This window comes from Vigna unguiculata, chromosome 5 (genome assembly GCF_037176805.1).
Source record: "Vigna unguiculata cultivar grain cowpea cultivar isolate G323 ecotype 2 chromosome 5, ASM3717680v1, whole genome shotgun sequence".
Classification (NCBI taxonomy): domain Eukaryota; kingdom Viridiplantae; phylum Streptophyta; class Magnoliopsida; order Fabales; family Fabaceae; genus Vigna; species Vigna unguiculata.
In genome coordinates, this window is record NC_140796.1 from 37,539,575 (window position 1) to 37,561,376 (window position 21,802).

General features: G+C 38.6%; 2 protein-coding genes across 2 annotated transcripts; one reads left to right on the forward strand and one right to left on the reverse strand.

Moving 5' to 3' along the window:
- Window positions 1-5,430: 5,430 nt before the first annotated feature.
- Window positions 5,431-6,501, reverse strand: LOC146886387 (uncharacterized). Its single transcript, XM_085673420.1, has one exon. The coding sequence runs from the start codon at window positions 6,499-6,501 to the stop codon at window positions 5,431-5,433; it is 1,071 nt and encodes a 356-aa protein (XP_085529546.1).
- Window positions 6,502-15,284: 8,783 nt separating this feature from the next.
- Window positions 15,285-15,957, forward strand: LOC146886388 (uncharacterized). The gene is made up of 2 exons (XM_085673421.1): window positions 15,285-15,357; window positions 15,473-15,957. The coding sequence occupies exons 1-2, from the start codon at window positions 15,285-15,287 to the stop codon at window positions 15,955-15,957; spliced, it is 558 nt and encodes a 185-aa protein (XP_085529547.1).
- The last annotated feature ends 5,845 nt before the right edge of the window (window positions 15,958-21,802 follow it).

Below are 21,802 nucleotides of genomic sequence, written 5' to 3' on the forward strand. Positions count from 1 at the left end.
AACATGGGTGAAGGTGGTGTCGACAACTGTTGGTCTCTTGGCAAGCGTACCAAAAGTCAACTGTAGTATAATGATTTTTTAGTAAGAGTGTCGAACCCCCGAGGAACGGAGTCAGTTGAAATAAATAATTATCTCGATCAACATATATATACAAAAATTTTAATTTGATAGATCATTGATGTTTAAACTAATTTGCATAAACAAATACAGTAAAAGCAGAAAATTAGATAAAAATTTAGTAAAAGAAACTGGGATTGAATTTCATCTATCTCTGTTGTCTGTAATCTGGATGAATATAATATATAACATTTGAAAATACCAATATTGATGCACACTCAAAAATCATTTATACCAATCCCTCGCGTATAAAAGTCATAAGATTAGTTCCCTGAATATTGATTCCTCACATATTCAACAAACTATCCAGCATTACGGTCGAGTGTTAAAAGCAATTGATATACTGAGATCTATTGCTAGCATCACAATATATCAAGTATCGTTATTCAAATCAGATTTTCAGAAATACTTTCTGGTAAGATCTAAAAATCAAAATCAAGACATCTATTGATCAGCTAGAATCAAGCATTAAGAACAGAACAATAATACCAACATTGAGTAAAAACAGAAGTGCTATATATAAATATCACCAGATTACATCCAAGTTCGAGTAGATTACATTCAATCCCAAGGAAAGAGAATAGCCACTCATGGTAGCTATCAAAATCCTAAGAGCTAAAGAAGAAGAAGAAGAAAATATGAAATCTGTAGCTCGTGGTCGCAGCTCCAACAAGTCTGCAATTTTCTCCAAAATCTCCAGCTGCCTTCACTTTCTGATGCACAGAGAATTTATACTTCACGAAGGTCTCGCTCAAGCTACCTGATTCTCGCTTGAGCGAGACAATATTCTTCATGCTAAAGAAAGCCTCTCGCTTGGGCGAGACGTGTTGAAGCCAATATCTCGCTTAGGCAAGCAAGAGTACTTCAAGCTGAAGAAAGGATCTCACTTAGGCGAGATTGGCAGCATCTGATCTCGCTTGGGCGAGAATGGTGGAAAGAGAGTGTTTCCACTGCACGAGCGCTCGCTTAAGCGAGGTCCTGCGTCGCTTAGGCAAGAATGGCGACAGTGGCTTTAGCTTGAGTGAGCATGTTTTGGTTTGAGCGACCTTGACAACCTTTCTTCCCTATTTTCTCTGTTTCTTGCTTTCTCCTTTGCTCCTCTTAAGTTCTTTCCTTTCTCTACTCTATTGTACCTGAAATTTACACAAAACAGGGATAAAGTGACTTCTTTTCAACAAAAACTTGGAAGCTCATTCTTTTCTAGATTTAGGGAGAATCAATCATGATATAAACACAAATTAAGAACATAAGTGCCCTCATTTCATATGAAAATTACCCATTTTTGGCATTTATCAACTCCCCCCAACCTAGCATCTTGCTTGTCCTTAAGCAAAGTAATATGATGTAACAACCAGTCAAAACTCTAATTCTGAAATTGGTTATTGAGAAATCATTTTCACAGTTCCTGATCAGACAACTTTTGCATTCCAAACCACATATTCAAAATCAGAAGCAAATGGTGAATCCAATTATCAAACAACAGTAGGATAAGAGTGCAACCAATTTTTCAGGAAAGCTAATTGTAAGAACAAGTGATTCTAACCAAGGAAATTCTCTCTTAAATCTCACAGGCATGTGTCTCTCTTATTTTCCACTGAATTTCAACAAATCAAAATTGCTAGTCATTTTCAATCCAACAACAAACACACAATCAAGATGGATCTTAAGGTCTTTTCAAGGTTGTAATGAGTCTAGGCTTTCAAGAATAATGGTTTTTCAAGATCACAAATGCACAACTTAGAAAAGAGAGCATAGCTACAATTCAAACCCAATTTCAATTCTACTCTCCATTCCTCACAATTCAGACCTCAATACACCAAGTTTCTTTTTCATTCATAATTCACTCTTATCTCTTTTTGTTCTTTTCTTTTCTTTCCTTTTTTTTATTTTATGTTATTTTATTTTTTTATTTTTGAGTAAATATATACATTCCTACACAATACTAAAGAGTGAATTATGATACTCAACCCTTTTCTTCCTTGAGTGCAATTCTACCAACCAATTACCCTTACAGTTGAATAAAATGCACCTATGCTCTCTATCCCTAAGTGTGCAAAGGGAAAGGATAATAATTCAAATTAAGGTTAAGGTGCATATTTAAAACAATTAGGCTCAAATGGGCTATCAACAAAGGATGATTATTTACAGGTTGGCTATTTGGAACTGAGTTATAAATTCAACAAAATTGCCTTAATCCTTTCCATGCTTCAAATGTGATGTTATCAAATGAAAACTCAAGCAATATCAATTTGTCAACAAACAGTGGAAACACTCAAGCTGTTTAAGGATTCACACACTCACTGGGTTTTCTGGTTTATTTCCTTGGTATCTCACTTGTTGTTACAACTGATTATCTTGCCTATATGTGTAGCACTAATATCCTAATCCTGTTTAATTATGAATTCAACCAAAATTTCCTTTTTCATCTCCGTGTTCAGTTCACTCAGTTGTTCTAGACTCAAGATACTTACTGAAATCAAATTTCTCTTTAACCAATTCCCTCAAGAAAGATTTTCAAAATGATTCCCAAAAAAATTTAGATGTCTCTAAGTATTATGCACAAAATACTAAGCAAAAAAGTAAAGTTAAACAATTAATTAACTAGATAATATAGCATTCTAGCCAAAACAACTAAAGCAAAATAGTAGTAATTACATAAATACTGCAAAATACTAAAAGAAAAAGAACAATGAAACCGTATTGATAGAGTTTTGAAGGGTGGAATGGTGCTGTGAATCAATCCCCTCCAAAATCAATCTCCTCCTCAATGTCTGTTCCATCTATGTCAGCAGCAAAGTCATCTCTGTCCGCAGCTCTTGATGGTCCCTCACCTGCAGCAGGTCCACTTCCCCCCAAGAAAACAGGGTTATCCCCAGGCCACTGTAGATAAGTCAAGAATTCTAGTGGAGTCATGCCTGGGTATGGTCCACGAACATTCTAATAGAGGTACTCTTGAAGGTGGAGTTGTCCTCTATGAATGGAAGCATTTTGTTGGTGGGTGTGCTCCCTCTGCAACCTCAGATATCTCATCTGCTCAAGCAATTCATTATTCATGTTGAGTTGAGGTTGCTGTGTGGGCCCTGTTTGTTATTCTTCCATAGCAGGTTGGTCTTCAGCTGGTTGGTCTTCAGCTTGTTGTTCCAGTTGGGGCTCTCCTGGCTGCTCCAAGTCCTCTAGGTGGGTACAAAAATGTTCAATGAATCTCTTGGTAATTGAAGGTCGTATCTTTTTAGTTAACTCTACCTCCACCCCTTGATCTTGGCAAAGAGCTGTGATTAAAGCCGGAAAACCCAAAGCACCTTTTGCCTTGTCATTGCTAGTGTTGACTTTGTATCTCACAAATTTGTGGATTTCTTCAGAGATAATTGTGGCGACGTCAACAGTGAGATCCTCCCTTATTATGCAATAAAGGAGATGACATCTAGGGACGTTCAAGTCTGACACGTGGCCAATGGGCACTATGTTTGCAAGTAAGAATGTGGTCCAGACTTGGGCTAACGTTTTCATATCCCCTCTTAGAATTTTGAGAGGATTTCCAATGGGCCCGACTTGATAAGATTGGTTGGCAGCGCATATAAGGAGTGCCACTTCATTTTCATTATAAGGTTAATGACTCCTCATTCTTCTCGTGAAATCACAGCGTTGCCTTGGTTCTAGAGGTAGTGGATTACCAAGGAATTCACTAGTGGCTGCTCGATCATAACTTACCCACCTCCCCCTAACTTTAGACCTCTTTTCACCAGCATTGTCCTCAGAATAGGCATTTGCATAGAACTCTCTGACAATCTTTGGATCAAATTTGGGAAGTGGGTCAGCCAACTTCATCCAGTTCCTCCTGATAAGTCCATTCAAAAATGGATCATATTCGTTCGGGAGTAGAACCACCTTTCTTTCTTTGATAAAGACCCAGTTCTTTATCTTCTCATACCGTTCTTCTCTTTTCGGGTCTCTAAACAGGTTGTTGTTTGGCCTTTCAGGAGAAGGGCTACTTGCACATCTTCTCCTCTTCCCTTTGTTGGGTTCAATAGCGGGAAGTCTAGATGTTGTCTTTATTCTAGCCATTGACCTGTAAGGATGAAAATTAACCCACCAAAAACATGCCAAGTCATCTTAATCACAATGCAATAGCAGTTTCCAGAATCTATTCACTAGCCAACCAAGAACAACAAGAACAATTTCAGCATGACATGTCATCAAACACATTTAGTGCATTTTCAAACTGTGAAAATTTTTGAATCAATTCATCCATAGGTAACCCACATTATTCAATTTTCAACACCAATTCACACTAAAACCCATAATGGAAACACAAAACACAACAAACAGAGCATGGGCACTATCATAGGGTTTGGATTGTACAAAACCGTGAATGTGCTTTGTGAAATTGAATAGAATGAAAAGTAGAACTTACCTTGAAGAGGAATTAGCAAAGAAGGAAGAGAATTGTGAGTTAAAATGCAGAGAAATGAGTGAGTGAAGGTGCGCCCAGAATGAGAAAGAGAGAATGTGAGCGAGAGTTGTGAGCGAGGGTTTGGGGGAAAGAAAAGTGAGTGAGTTCTGCCCCTGTCCCTCACTAAAGCGCGATTTCTCGCTCAAGCGACTGATTCTCGATTAAGCGAGATGCGCGTGGAAGAAACTTTAAAAAGTCTCGCGCAGGCGAGACTGTTTCGCCCAAAACACTCTTGGTACAGGGCATTCTCACCCAGGCGAGCCATTACTCGCTTAAGCGAGTATATAAGCAAAATTGGTTGGCTCAGGTTCTGCATATCTCGCCCAGGCGAGACATGTTTAGCTTGGGCGAGATTTCGTGCAGTTTTGGAACACCCTGATATTGCCACTTTTCAATTTTTGGTTCAATTTTCACTCACTCAATTCATGATCCTTTCAATTCAAATAACTCAGAAACACACATCAAACCATACTTCAATCAATGCTCTATAATTCCAAAAGGTTTCACATAAAAAAAAAAACTCAAAATCAAGCCATGAAACTCAAATTTCACAATTTGGCCAAAACAAGGTAATTTTTAGCATTTGATGATCTCAATTTTGGCACCAAAACTCATTCCCATGCTTAAAATACCAATTTTGTTTGAAAACACCAAAATTGCATGGTTTGCCTTATTGAGATGATTGGATGCTAAAAACTTACCTTTTTACACACAAACATAGAACTATAAACACAAACACGTAATTACATACACAAACACATTTAATCACACAAGATGAAATTAAAGTGCAAAAACATAATTAAAACACTAGGTTGCCTCCCAGGAAGCGCTTGTTTAACGTCACGAGCCTGACGCCTGTTTCATTAAGGTTCATCCAGTTGAATGATTGTGGCGAGCCTATCAATCTCACCACCTAAGTAGGACTTCAACCTTTGCCCATTTACAACCCAACTCCTTTTAGATTCAGGATCCTCTAGCTCAATGGCTCCATCGGGTTTCACATCTTTGATAAGAAATGGTCCTGACCACTTTGATTTTAGCTTTCCATGGAATAATCTCAACCTGGAATTGAACCATAACACTGATTGGCCTGGATAAAATTCTCTTTTGAGAATTTTCTTGTCATGATAAGCTTTCATCTTTTTCTTGTAGAGCTTAGAGGACTCATAAGCGTTGAGTCTCCTTTCCTCCAATTTTGGCAGCTGTAATTTTCTTTTCTCTCTTGCTGCTTTATCATCATGAACACTAGCTAAAGCCTTTTTTAAAGGGTTTGCTTTTGTCACTTGATTCCTAGGTGATAAAAAAGTTTCATCTATCATATCCACTTTGAAACATTGTTGTTTGTCTTTAGTGTGTTGCATTGCCTCGAATACATTAAAGTTGACTTCATCATCCAGCACTCTAACCTTCAGTTTGCCATCATCAACATCAATAATGACCTTGGCTGTTTTCATGAAATGTCTCCCCAGTATCAGAGGGACTTCAATGTCTTCCTCAATATCCATCACAACAAAATCGACTGGGAATATGAATTTGTCAACTTTAACTAAAACATCCTCTACCACTCCATATGGATACTTCAAAGATCTGTCAGCTAATTGCAATGTCATCCTTGTAGGCTTTACTTCTAGATCTCCTATTCTACGTAGCATAGACAAAGGCATTAAATTTATACTTGCACCCAAGTCGAGCAATGCTTTATCTACTGGCAATGTTCCAATTGTGACTAGAATAGTGAAGCTCCCAGGGTCCTTTGACTTCTGAGGTAAATATTTTTGAATGATTGCACTACACCCCGCTTCAAGCTCCACTATTTCTTCAGAAAATTGTCTTTTCTTTGTTAGGAGCTCTTTCATGAATTTTGCATAAGTTGACATCTGCTCCATAGCATCTAAAAAAGGAATATTAATCTCCAGTCGCTTGAAAATATCCATGAACCTTGCAAACTACCTCTCCTTGTCCTTTTTGGAAGGGTTTTGAGGGTATGGAAGGTTTTTCAACTGTGGTACCTGTTTCTCACCCTTCTCCCTCTTTTTCTCCTTATTTTTATTTTTTTCTTCTTTTTCTTCTCTTCTATTTACAAACTCTCTTTTATTTTGTTCTTCCTCTCCCTCACACTCATTTTTTTCTTTCCCTCTCTCTGGTTCCTCCAACACCTCCTCCTCTACAACCAGGTTGTCTCCAATCCCTCTTCCCACAATTTTACCACTTCTGGTAGTAATTGAATTACAGTGCTCCTTTGGATTAGTATGAGTGTTGGCTGAAAATTGACCTGCTTGCTGATCTGATAATTGCTTAGCCAACTGTCCAACCTGTATTTAAAGATTTCTGATTGAAGCTTCTGTATTTTTCTGATTGGTCAAAGAAGCTTGCATAAACTTTTCTAGAGTATCCTCCAGTTTAGTTGTTCTGTCATGCATAAAAGGATGATGTTGTTGTTGTTGTTGATAAGGAGGTTGTCTGTTTGAAGGACCAGCATCTTGCTTCCATCCAAAATTTTGATTTGGATTGTTTCTCCACCCCTGTGGAAAGTTATTATTGTTGGAGAAATTTCCTAGTCTTCCTTGGTTACTCACATATTGAACTTCTCCTTGTGAGAGCAATGACCATTTGAATGATCGCCTCCACACAAAGTCACATCTCATAGGTTGTTGACTTGAAGAAGATTGCACAACTTGCAACTGCTCTGGTAATTTAGACATCTGCTTCGTTAGTGCTTCAATTTGTTGAGTCAGAATTTTATTCTAAGCTAAGATCGCATATGTAGTACTAAGATCAAGCACTCCTTTCCTCTGAACAGTTTCCCTATTATGCTGAGCTTGATGATTTGTGGATGCTAATGCCTCAATGATTCTTGTTGCTTGCTCCGCATCTACACTCATCATTGTTCCACCTGCTGCTGTATCTAATATCATCTTGGTGTCAAACCTCAGACCATTACAGAATATGTTGAGCTGAGCAATATCTTCAAATCTGTGATTTGGGCATTTCCTCAATAAAGAATTGAACCGCTCCCAAGCTTCACAGAAGTGCTATATATAAATATCACCAGATTACATCCAAGTTCGAGTAGATTACATTCAATCCCAAGGAAAGAGATTAGCCAGTCATGGTAGCTATCAAAATCTTAAGAGCTAAAGAAGAAGAAGAAGAAAATATGAACTCTGTAGCTCGTGGTCGCAGCTCCAACAAGTCTGCAGTTTTTCTCCAAAATCTCCAGCTGCCTTCACTTTCTAATGCACGGAGAATTTATACTCCACGAGGGTCTCACTCAAGCTACCTGATTCTCGCTTGAGCGAGACAACATTCTTCACGCTAAAGAAAGCCTCTCGCTTGGGCGAGACGTGCTGAAGCCAGTATCTCGCTTAGGCGAGCAAGAGTACTTCAAGCTGAAGAAAGGATCTCGCTTAGGCGAGATTGGCAGCATCTGATCTCGCTTGGGCGAGAATGGCGACAAGAGAGGGTCTCCACTGCACGAGCGCTCGCTTAATCGAGGTCCTGCGTCGCTTAGGCGAGATTGGCGGCAGTGGCTTTAGCTTGAGCGAGCATGTTTTGGTTTGAGCGACCTTGACAACCTTTCTTCCCTATTTTCTCTGTTTCTTGCTTTCTCCTTTGCTCCTCTTAAGTTCTTTCCTTTCTCTACTCTATTGTACCTGAAATTTACACAAAACAGGGATCAAGTGACTTCTTTTCAACAAAAACTTGGAAGCTCATTCTTTTCTAGATTTAGGGAGAATCAATCATGATATAAACACAAATTAAGAACATAAGTGCCCTCATTTCATATGAAAATTACCCATTTTTGGCACTTATCAACTCCCCCAACCTAGGCGAGAATGGCGGTAGTGGCTTTAGCTTTATGTGCCATGTACCTTCTTCTTCAATTTATATAGGAAAAGGAGTGTGGCCACAAGGTCACCAGAGGAGGGGTATGAATATGTACCCATAAATATGCTAATGGAGCATTTGTGAGTGATGAAACAAGGTAAATTGGTGTAAGTTCAATTCTAATAAAGTTTATAATTGTCAAACACACTTTATGTTATTTAAATTAGTTTCTTCGAATCCTTTGTAGAAAAAAAAAACAACAATAATTCAAGCATGATAATCAACCTCATCATCATCCTTTTCAAAAGAAATAGTAAGTATTGATTCCTTAGCTTATGCTTTATAAATCCAAGAACATTGTGGACGTATTGGGTGTTTAGGTTTGGGTCCTTGCCCACTGAATGTTTGGCTCTAATGCTTATTCGTATAGTAAGACATTATCAAGTTTTCCTTCTCATACATAGTTACAAAATCAAATTAATAATTTTTAAATTCTTATAATATTGCATTGCTTTTTTTTTCTAATTTATAATCGAGACTTGTCGGTGTTTGTTAACAATGCATTGACTAGTTTAATTTATTTGTTTGAACTAATTTTAAACTAACTCTAACCCTATTTTTTTAACTGAGTATAACCTTATTTTAAACCAACTATAATCCTATTTTTTAAATGTAGCAAAAATCAAACATAAATCTAATAATGATATTATAATAATATAGTTAAAGTTGGTTTAAAAATAATTCTAGAAATATTTAATAAAAACGTGAATTTTAATAAAAATATAAATATAACATTTATATAAAAATTAAATTTGGTCTCAATTTTGGAGAAAAACAAAATTGCTCCATTTAAAAAAAATTAGGATTAGATTGAATTAAATCAATGAAATTGGAACTGAATTGAATATAAGCCACTAACACGTGGCACTAACCAAGACACATGGCAATGACACTAACACGTGGCACTATTACTACCACGTGGCACGATGTTGACTTAATATGTAGGCAATTTTTTAAAAATTAAGAAAATATAAAAAATAAATACAAAATTAATAAAAATTTTAAAAATAGAAAAAATTGTGAAGTAACACATGATATACAATATTAACATTTTATTAACTATTTAAAGGTCGTTAGTAAAAAAGACTAAATGAAATAAAAATTAATGAAAATTGGGACTTGAATAAACAAAAATAAAAACTTGGACGTTGAAAAAACTGAACAAAATTAGGGTATTATTTAAACCTTAATTTAAATTTGAACTTCACCTTAGATTAGTTCATGTAGGATTGCATATTAAGAAAGACTTAATTTAAATGTTTTAATTTATGATTGGATAAGATTGTGAATGAAACTTCATTTACATATGTTAACTTTAAAAAAGAAAACTATTAATAAAATATATATTTCTCCTCTATGTATGAAATTTATGATTGCAATTGGTGAAAACTCAATAACCTTAATTTATAACTTAATCTGAGAATTGATTTACCTTAGAAGAAAAATCAAATTGCTCACAAATTAAAAAGAAAGTAAATAGTAAAATATTTAAGAGACATAAAAAGATCAAAATAAAGATGAGTGAGTGTGTTGAGATTTTGGTATAATAAAAAATTGTTTCATATATTTTTTTTATGATAAAATTACAAAATTAGTATAAATCAGGTCGGTTCAAGGGTAAAATAAGTGAAGCACTCGCTTTAGACCTCAAGATAAAGAAGGTCTCAAAAAAAAATTACAACTAATATTTCTCTATTAAATTAATTGTAAAATTATGTTTAAGAAAAAAAATGCCTCAATTTTTTAGTACTAATTAATATACCTCAATTAAACAAATTATACAATTATGTTTAATATAAAAAAGGCCTAAAAAAATATTTTATTACTACTATAACTCTATTAAAATAATTATACAATTAATTAATATTTATTGGTTGTAAAAATGATTACTAATGAGTTAAAACATTCTTTTAGTAAATTAAAATTTTGTTTACAAAAATGAGAATGATTAGCTATATTTATTCTCTTATAATCAATTTGGATTGTATTTTCTTATCTTATCTCTCTATGACTTTCCTTGTCTCTCCTTCCTTTCTTATCTACTAAAAGTCATTTTTTTAGGGTTTAGAGTCATTTACGAGTTTCGAGAGTTTTTTTTATTTTGCATATATCTTGACGAGAAATTGAATTTTTCTCCAAGACTACAAATTAGATTAAGGTTTAGTCTTTTGGTGGATAATAGATTAATTTGAGTATAATTCAAATTTGATTTTTTTGTAGAAAGATAATTGAAGTTTAGGGGGGAAAAACTTACTATCGAGTCGAAAAGAACAATAATTTTTTTAATTATTTTTGTTAATGATTAATCTTAAAATAAACAACTCTGCAGGTTTATGAAAAAGTTGAGACTTGAGAATGAAAAAGAGACTTGAGACTTCAAGATACTATAAGTCTAGTATCGAGTTAATTTTCTTGACAACCAAAACCAGGTTTCATTGTTTTAATTCATTTCTTTTATATATTTCTCTTTAGTAGTGTTTTATATATTATAATTTTTTATTTCATAAAAAAATATATAGATATGTCAACTAGAATATTTGAATCAGACTATTCTAAAATCCAAAAAAGCGAAGAATTGAGGCTTTAATTGCATCACAAATGAGAGTTATGAATAAATTTGAACAATTTAAAATATATGAAGATATTTTTGGTTTTTTATTTAGTGTTAAAAGTTAAAGTCACTAGATTATACATTTTTGAAAGAAAAATGCTTAAAACTTGAAAAATCTTTAAAACATGATAATTTGTTTGATATTTATGGATTTGGTTTATTTTCAGAATTAAATATCTTAAGTTTGGAAAATGATAAACCAATTGACATTCTTAATTATATAAAAATAATAATTTTTTTTCCAAATGCATATATAGTTTATAAAATCTTAACAATTTTATGGTGTTAGTCACTTCAGTCGAGATGAGTTTCTCAAAACTAAATATAATACAAACTGCTGTTATAACATAAAGTTAATAATAGAGAGAAGAATAAAAAGAAAGAATAGAGCATCAAATACTACTTTTCTGTGTATAATTATTAAGGGAGAAAAGTTTCTATTTATAGGTACAAAAGACAATCCAAAGGGTACAACTCAAGGGTTACATACTTAATGTAAATAATGTAAATATTATCAATAGTAATTAAGCTGAGTAACTGTCAACAAGTCAATGGACAATCCATAAATTTCACAACACAAACTTTTTTAAAATCAACCGTGAGTGTCTCAATAAATAATTTACAGGATTAACCCCATTATCTAAGAAAGAAATATTAAATGAAATTAATTATGACAATTTAATAAATAATTTTACATAAAAAAACAAAAAAGAGTTAAATAAAAGACCTTATTTTTTAAGTTTAGTTTAAGTCTTCCATAACCGTCGAGCCGCTTCATTTTTATGAGTTTCTTAGTTTTTTTTATAATGATAGGATAACTTTGACCTATTCTAAACAAGTTTTATTGCTTAAAAAGGTGACAAATTGTGTAAGATAACATTTTGACTTATCTTGAACTAGTTTTGCCACTCAAAATCGATGAACTATATATGACAAGTAGAATTCTAACATAACTAAAACAAGTCATGTTGCTCATCAATAATTTTAAACAAATTGATATGAATATCAACAAATAATTTCAAATATATTTATCTCATACAAATATAGAAATATTTTATTGTAAGGCCCTTATATTCTGCCCCTCTTTGTTTTGAGAGCTACCCCAATCTAATGGGCCTAAGGGCTGGCCCATAGGTTGTACAAGGCCCCTAAGGCAGCCAAACCCTTCCACTCTTGTCATTCTTGCAAAACAGCTCTTAGCTTACTCTCATTTTCTTCACAGAATGTTGTGCTAGGGTTTAGCCCTAAGCCCTCTCCAAGCTAGCTCAAACCAGATTTTCTACTCCACGTAAGTCTATTCCAACTCATGCTCTTTCTCCATCCAGTTCCTTCCTTGTAATTCCAACTAGGGCTTTTCTTAGTGAACTCGTTTGAACTAGTTCCACTGTTTTTCACCTCTCGAAGCTACTCCTTGAGTTGTTGTCTTCACGGTTCAGGTGTCGAAACTCTTAGCTAACACTTTCCAGGTAGGGAAGTTAGGGTTTCGCGTTTTAAGTTATATTTGATGAGTTCTGTTGCCTTTTTGTGATTTATGTGCATGATTGAAGTTATGATTATATGAATATGGACTGTGTGTTTGGTGCGGTTAAATGATTGATCTGTGCGTACGTGAACAATGGAGGGTCCTATTTTTCTCGCCCAAGCGAGCTTGTCTCGCCTAAGCGAGATTAGTAGTACTCGCCCATTTCTGCCTGCGTCTCGCTCAGGCGAGGAGGTCTCGCCTAAGTGAGAATCCGTGACAGCGCCATTGTTCCTCTTTTCGAGCCCTCGCCTAGGTGAAGGGAGTTCGCCTGAGCGAGACACTCCCTCGCCTGAGCGAGACTCTTCTGCCTGAGCGAGGGGCTGGGCAAGAATGCACCAGGTTCTATTTTCTCTGTTGTTCTAGTATGGTTACTATATTTTTTAGTGATTTGGTCTCTCTAAAGCATGAAATACATAATGTGCATGTATGAAATTGGTTCATGGATTTAATATGATGAGTTGGGTATAGAGTTGATATGAGATATGGAAGGATTCATGGATAAGAAATGATGACTTTTGACATGGTATTGGCATGAGGTACAACTCTATATTCGTGGATTTGGGAAGGATGAGTTGTTATTGATGCAACATGGAATATGAATGAGGAATGGTTATAAAGGTTGGCATGAAATTTATATGTGTGATGAATATTACTTGATTGATTGAGTATGATTAGTCTGTGGTCAGTACGTAATTCCATGAACCTCTAGGTGACACCCCATGGTAGTGCTTCAGTGGTCGGGACGTAATTCCATGACCCCTATTATTGGGAGTTCATGGTGGTACCCCATCTATATAGTCTGGTAAGGATTCAAGGTAAGGTTGCATCCTGACACTCTAAGGAGTCAGTTTGTCTCACTCAGAGTGGACTGACTCTTATGGTGAGAGTAGTAGGATGCCTGAAACTCATTAAGGGCTAACCTTGTGTGGGGGGGATTGAGACATTGTAACACTTGGAACACTTAGCTCGGGGCTGAGCAGCTCGGGGTGAGCAGAGAAATCCACCACAAGTGCAAGCATCCGCTGAATCCGACTAGATTATATGTATCCAGATGAGTTAAGTCTGAGTCTAGTTTATTGTTTGAGAAGTCATAACATTTTTGGATGATATACACTGACTGGTTTGTGTAATAGCATGTGAGTGCATGATAAATGGTCTCTACTCTAGCTTACCATGTTTGCTTGTTTGGTTGCCTTATTTGTGGTTCTTCTCCTTCTACGATGATCATCAATTTATTGATGTGACCATATGCGAGAGGTTCTCGCAGTCAACAGGGGAATGGTGACTCTACTGCTTAACCCGCCTGGGCTGGTTCCCGCTCAGTGGATTTTCTCTTAGGGCTATGGCCCATGAATTAACTTGTTTTAAATTTTAATTGTATTACTATTGGAGTATGTATCCTGTACGTATTGACATCGTGGTGTGCCTCAGGAATTTTCGTTTATAACTCTTGGATATCCTTAAGGAGTGATTCTATACTCCGAACCTTTGCTCGTAATATTATATTGTGTGACGTGTCATTTAAGTAAGTTTATTTATAAAATGGGACGTTACATTTATGGTATCAAAGCAGTCATTCCTTAGGTCTGTAGACTTGGATGTCCGCTTAGCTTTCTCTGTGTCTTTTTGAGTGTTCTTAGTTAAATTTCTGTCTTATCAAGCCTAACCAAGTGATTTCTTGTGTGCCAATGAACTACAGCTGGTGATGTAGCAGATGGAGGCTGCTAGGGTAGCTGTTGAGGATGCCTACAGGCAACATATGGAAGCTCTCCTACAGTTGGAAGAGAACAAGACAGTTGCACCTACTTTTGGTCCCGAGCCACGACCTGCAGTCAGGGATTGGAGCCTGGAGGACTTTCTGAAACACCACCCAGTGAAGTTTGGAGGCAAGACGAGTCCTGACGCCACATACCAATGGCTAAAGGATATGGAGAGAATCTTTGACGCAAAGATGTGTCTAGCAGATAACAGACTGAGATTTACTATATATATGCTCACCGGAGAAGCTGAGCATTGATGGATCAACACCAAATCCATCATGGAGGAGAGAGACGAGCCTGTGACTTAGGAGGCATTCAGGGAGAAATTCCTCTCTAAATATTTCCCAAACAACATCCTATATGCTAAGGAGGTGGAGTTCCTCCAGCTCACTCAGGGAGGGAAGTCTGTAGTAGAGTATGCGCAGAAATTCAAGCACCTCAACCGTTTCTACACCATGCCACTTGATGAGGAGTGGCGATGCAGGAAATTCGAGAATGGTCTCCGCAGTGAGATCCGCTTGATGGTGGCTCCATTTGTCCATTAAGGATTTTGCTGCTCTAGTGGAGAAGGACAGAGTGATGGAGAAGATGAAGCGTGAAATAGAAGGTTAGCGTCCACAATCTGGGTCCAAGCCAAGACATGAGGAGCGAAGGAGACCATATGATAGACCCCACAACCAGTCCCAGGGGCCTAGGAGCTTTCCTCCTTAGCAGGGTCGAGTATAGTGTTACATATGTGGGGGCCCTCATCTGAGGAATGCTTGCCCGCAGATCGAGGGTTACCACAGGTGCAACAATTGTGGCAAAGAGAGCCACTTTGGTAAGGACTGTCCCACTCTTGCTAAGACAGTGGTGCGACCTCCAATCCAGACTCCTACCCAGCACTAGTAAAGGAACAGAGGCAACAGGCCTCAAGCGACGAGCAGGGTTTACACCATGACGGGAGCAAAGGCTGCAGGCTCAAGTAACCTTGTTATGGGTCGTTGTGTGATAGCTGGAAAGGATTTGTGTATTGTATGATTCTAGAACGACACACTCTTTTGTGTCAGATGCATGCGTGAAAAAGTTGGGTCTGCAGGTGTGTTTGCTGTAGTGTGAACTTGTGGTATCTACTCCGGCGTCAGGTTTGGTCAGGACATCGTCCTTATGCGCTAGGTGTCCGATGGAGGTAGAGGAACGCAGGTATAAAGTGAACCTGATATGCCTACCCCTGCAAGTGTTGAAAGTAATCTTGGGGATGGATTGGCTCTCTGCCAATCGCATTCTTATAGATTACCGGGAGAAGAAGTTGTTATTTTCTGACTCAGTGGAGCCTGAGTTGCTATCATCTCAAGGGTTTGTGAAGGAACTACAAGAGGGCGCGCAATGTTACATAATCTTCACGCACCTTGAGGTGGAGAAGGAGGAGAGAATGTCAATTATACCAGTTGTGCACGAGTTTGAGGATGTATTTCCGGATGAGGTGCCAGGGTTGTCTCCCAATAGAGAGGTGGAATTCTCTATTGACCTAGTGCCTAGAATCGGTCCAGTGTCGATGGCTCCGTACCGTATGGCTCCGGCGGAGTTAGTGGAACTCAAGAAACAGATAAAGGAGTTACTAGGGAAGTAGTTCATCCGACCCAGTACTTCACCTTGGGGAGCACCCGTGTTATTGGTGAAGAAGAAGGATGGAAGTTCACGTCTGTGTGTGGACTACCGGTAGTTGAATAAGATGACCATTAAGAACAACTACCCCCTCCCAAGAATTGACGACTTGATGGATCAATTGCACGGATCATCGGTGTTCTCGAAGATTGATCTACGGTCAGGATACCATTAGATATTAGTTAAGACGGATGATGTACAAAAGATTTCCTTCAGGTCACGATATGGACACTACGAGTACGTGATTATGCCTTTTGGTGTGACCAATGCTCCGGCAATGTTCATGGACTACATGAACAAGATCTTTAGACCGTTCCTAGATAACTTTGTCGTGGTCTTCATTGACAACATCCTTATCTATTGCAGAACTCAGAAGGAGCATGCCGAGCACTTGAGACTAGTGCTGGGTGTCTTGAGAGAGAAATAATTGTATGCCAAACTGCTCAAGTGCGAGTTCTGGATGGATGAAGTATAGTTCTTGGGCCATGTGATATCAGCATAGGGCATTAATGTGGATCCAGCAAAGGCTGAGGCAGTAGTAAAGTGGGAAAGTCCCAAGTCAGCAACATAGATCAGAAATTTCGTGGGTCTAGCTGGCTATTATAGGAGGTTCATAGAAGGATTCTCCAAGATAGTGGCGCCTTTGACACAGCTCACCCAAATGACCAACCTTTCACCTGGATAGATAAGTGTGAGGAAAGCTTCTAGGAGCTGAAGAGAAGGTTGACGAGTGCTCCCATATTGGTCATCCCGGATGTTGGGAAACCTTTTGAGGTTTATTGTGATGCCTCTCACCTTGGACTCAGTTGTGTTTTGATGTAAGAAAATAAGACAGTGGCCTATGCTTCGAGGTAACTCAAGGTGCATGAGAGAAACTACCCAACTCATGACTTGGAGTTGGCGGCCATAGTGTTCGCCTTGAAGATCTGGAGGCATTTTCTTTATGGCGCTCAGTTTCGTGTGTTTAGCGACCACAAAAGTCTCAAGTACTTGTTTGATCAGAACGAAATGAACATGAGGCAGAGGAGGTGGATGGAATTCCTGAAGGATTACGATTTTGAGCTTTTGTACCATCCGAGGAAGGTGAATGTGGTGGTTAATGCCTTGAGTAGGAAGATTGTGCATATTGCACACTTGATGATTAAGGAAGTGGAACTGCAAGTGAAATTCAGAGACATGAAACTATAGGTGGAGTTGGGATTCGAGTTCATTAGGTGTAGTACTCTGACTATATCTAGTGACTTCTTGGACTCGATCAGAGAAAGACAGTTGTTAGATGCCAATCTAAACAGAGTTAGAGAACAACTTGGGTCAGATGAGGCTAGAGATTTTGCCTTAGGTAATGATGGCATACTGAGGTTCTAGGGCAGAGTGTGTGTGCCTGATGATGTTGAGGTGAAAAGGATAATCCTTGAGGAAGGTCATAAGAGTCGTCTTAGCCTGCATCCCGGCATGACTAAGATGTATCAGGACCTCAAGGAAACTTTCTGGTGGCAGGGGATGAAGAAAGATGTGGCACAGTTTGTATCAGCCTGTCTGACCTGTTAGAAGGCAAAGGTAGAGCACCAGAGACCCGGTGGGATCTTACAGCCCTTGGAGATACCAGTGTGGAAATGGGACAACATCTCGATGGACTTTGTAACCCATTTGCCACGAACTCTTAGAGGGCACGACACCATCTGGGTTATAGTGGATCGATTGACCAAGAGTGCTCACTTCTTGGCAATGAACTTGAGGATGTCGATGGCCAAGTTGGTCCAGTTGTACATTAAGGAGATAGTGAGGCTGCATGGAGTGCCTTCGAGCATTGTATCAGACAGGGACCCACGGTTCACATCACGATTTTGGCAAACCTTCAAGAGTGCTCTGGGAAGCAAGCTCATGATGAGTTCAGCCTATCATCCTCAGACAAATGGTCAGTCTGAGAGGACGATCCAGTCACTTGAGGAATTCTTACGGACATGCATACTGGATCATTTGGGTGCTTGGGATGAATTGTTACCTTTGATAGAATTCACCTACAATAACAGTTTTCATGCGAGCATTGGCATGGCGCCATATGAGGCTCTATACGGTAGGAAGTGTAGGACTCCTCAATGTTGGTATCAAGATGGGGAAGCAGTGCTTGTCGGACCAGAGTTTTTAGAATAGACCACCGAGAAGGTGAGAATGGTGAGAGACAGAATGCAGGCCTCTTAGAGTAGACAGAAAGCTTATACAGACCGCAAGAAGAGACCTTTAGAATTCACGACCGAAGATCATGTGTTCCTGAGGGTGACTTGAACCACTGTTTTGGGAAGGGCTCTTCGCTCAAGGAAACTCTCCCCTAAGTTCCTTGGCCCTTATCAGATCTCGAGAAGGATTGGGTCGGTAGCTTATGAGATTGCTTTGCCTCCCCAGTTGGCAAATCTTCATCCGGTATTCCATTTGTCGCAGTTGAGGAAGTATGTCTTTAACCTATCTCATGTGTTAGAAGCAGAGGATGTGCAGATCAGAGAGGACCTCACCATGGACGTACCACCAGTTGCTTTAGAAGATAACACAGTTAAGGAACCCCGAGGAAAACCAGTCAATCTGGTCAAAGTCATCTAGGACCGAAGGACAAGTGAATCGACTTGGGAGTTGGAGAAGGATATGAGAAAATCACATTCGCATCTTTTTACCTGGTGAGTTTTCATTTTCGAGGTCAAAATATTTTGTTGTTGGGGAGAATGTAAGGCCCTTATATTCTACCCATCTTTGTTTTGAGAGTTGTCCCAATCTAATGGGCCTAAGTTTTGGCCCACAGGGTGTACAAGGCCCCTAAGGCAGCTAAACCCTTCCATTCTTGTCATTATTGCAAAACAGCTCTTAGCTTACTCTCATTTTCTTCACAAAACGCTCTTCTAGGGTTTAGCCCTAAGCCCTCTCCAAGCTAGCTCAAACCAGATTTTCTACTCCACGTAAGTCTATTCCAACTCATGCTCTTTCTCCATTCAGTTCCTTCCTTGTAATTCCAACTAGGGCTTTTCTTAGTGAACTAATTCCACTGTTTTTCACCTCTCGAAGCTACTCCTTGAGCTATTGTCTTCACGGTTCAGGTGTCGAAACTCTTAGCTAAGACTTTCTAGGTAAGGGAAGTTAGGGTTTTGTGTTTTAAGTTATATTTGATGAGTTCTGTTGCCTTTGGTGATTTGTATGCATGATTGAAGTTATGATGATATGAATATGGACTGTGCGTTTGGTGTGGTTAAATGATTGATCTGTGCGTACGTGAACAATGGAGGGTCCTGTTTTTCTCGCCCAAGCGAGCCTATCTTGCCTAAGCAAGATTAGCAATACTCGTCCATTTCTGCCTGTGCAAGCTGTCGCTCAGGCGACGAGCTCCAGCTTTGAGCGAGAGCATGTCTCGCTCAGGCGAGGACGTCTTGCCTAAGCGAGAGTGCGTGACAGCGCCACTATTCCTCTTTTCAAGCCCTCGCCTAGGCGAAGGGAGCTCTCTTGAGCGAGAGACTCTCTCGCCTGAGCGAGACTCTTCTACCTGAGCGAGGGGTTGGGCGAGAATGCACCAGGTTCTATTTTCTCTGTTGTTCTTGTATGGTTACTATATTCTTGGGTGATTTGGTCTGTTTAAAGCATGAAATACATAATGTGTATGTATGGGATTGGTTCATGGATTTAATATGATGAGTTGGGTATGGAGTTGATATGAGATATGGAAGGATTCATGGATAAGAAATGATGACTTTTGACATGGTATTGGCATGAGGTACATTTCTATATTCGTGGATTTGGGATGGATGAGTTGTTATTGATTCAACATGGAATATGAATGAGGAATGGTTATAAAGGTTGACGTAAAATTTATATGTGTGATGAATATTACTTGATTGATTGAGTATGATTAGTCTGTGGTCAATATGTAATTCCATGAGCCTCTAGGTGAGACCCCATGGTAGTGCTTCAGTGGTCGGGACGTAATTCCATGACCCCTGTTATTGGGAGTTCATGGTGGTGCCCCATCTATATAGTCTGGTAAGGATTCAAGGTAAGGTTGCATCCTGACACTCTAAGGAGTAAGTTAGTCTCACTTAGAGCGGACTGACTCTTGTGGTGAGAGTAGCAGGAGGCCTGAAACTCATTAAGGGCTAACCTTGTGTGGGGGGGATTGAGACATTGTAACACTTGTAACACTTAGCTCGGGGGTGAACAACTCGGGGTGAGCAGAGAAATCCACCACAAGTGCAAGCATCCGCTGAATCCGACTAGTTTATATGTATCCGGATGAGTCGAGTTTGTAAGACCCGAGAAAAATTAAATAGCTATTTAAATAATTATTTAATTATGGCGGGTAACAGAAACATTTAAAGCAATTAATGTGTGGAACTATGACGTGGAAAAGTATTAGCTCAAGTGGTTGAGAGTACTTGTTTGTGTGAGAGGACTTGGGTTCGAGTCCTATGTGTGTCACTTGAATGTTATTTAAATTATGCATTTTTGTTTAGTTATATATTGGAGACTTGACGTGATGATAAATTTCAAAAGACGTAGGAGTTATCACAAATATGAATTGGTTGATTTGGTTATGCTCTTGATTTGGTGATTGATAGGTTGTGGGTTCAAGTCTTACTAAGAACCAAATTAAACTCTCTTCTTTTTTGCCTAATTTTATTTTTGCATGGGATTGAAGAGACATGAAAACCCTATCTGCCAAGAGGGGCAATTTAAGGGGCTGGAAACACTGAATGGAGACCATGATTAACTATTAAACAGGAAACTTAAATAACATTTTCGTTTTGGGTGTTAAGTGCACATAATTGGGGTAGTAAGTGAGAGAGAGAAGGTCATAAGACGAGAAAAAGAGCACTGTGAATTCGTGCTCATCATAAGCAAGGGTTTTTCAGAGTATTGGGGTTGATTGAGAGAAGTGGTGAGGCTGAAATCACGAAGGTTGGAGTGGAAAGCAAAGGCTAGGAAGGTTTTTGTGAAGGGATAAGCATATCAATTAGAATTTAGCAAGGAATCAGGTAAGGGGAGTTGTTTTCGCTTATTTTCATCGTATCCATCGTATTGTGCTGTGTGTGATCATAAGTGTATGAATCCTTCATCTGGTATGTGCTGTTTTTCGCGTTTCTGGGTTCTGCCCAGAAACCGCCTGGCGGGTATGCATGTGCCGCTAGGCGGTTCATTGATTTGTGCTTGATTCTGGGTTCTGGCTGATTGAACCGCCGGGTAGGGATTAATATCCGCTAGGCGGCGTGACTGTGTTCGCGTTGGATGCAGTGGCATTCAGACTTGCGATGTTGGTTTTTATGCATTGGAAATGTAATCTTGTAAAAGTGTGGTCTGGTGGTGCATGGGAATACCCTTCACATTTGACTCGAATAAGAGTTGGATTGTTGGAATGGGTAGAGTCAGAAGTTAATTGTTAGGGTTCATAGTATGTGCGAATTGAGGTTAAAACGTCAAAGGAAATAGGGTAGTGAATTGTGTGTCATACATCGTATGATATTAACTGTGGAGCATAAGTTAAATTCTAGACAACTGGGCATATCACGGGTTCAGCAACCTGAAGGGTTCTGATTTCTGATACACCGCCCGGCGGTGTCTAGCCTGCCGCCAGGCGGTGACGGGAACAGTGGCATCACATGTGTGGATTTAGGCTGGTTATATGGAATAGGTTATGTGTGCTGTTAGAAATGGGGGAAGGGTATAGTGCTGAATCATATAGTCAAGTAAGTAAGTATAAGGTTGGGAAGGGGTTGATGGTATGACTACGCGATGAGTTGTTGATAGACGTGTTAAGGAGAATGAGAGTATAGGGTGACATT

Coding starts and splice junctions, on each gene's coding strand:
- LOC146886387 (XM_085673420.1), bottom strand. CDS start 6,501: ATGGATATTTTCAAGCGACTGGAGATTAATATTCCTTTTTTAGATGCT.
- LOC146886388 (XM_085673421.1), top strand. CDS start 15,285: ATGACGGGAGCAAAGGCTGCAGGCTCAAGTAACCTTGTTATGGGTCGT. Junction 15,358..15,472: donor GATAGCTGGAAAGGATTTGT/GTATTGTATGAT, acceptor CTCCGGCGTCAG/GTTTGGTCAGGACATCGTCC.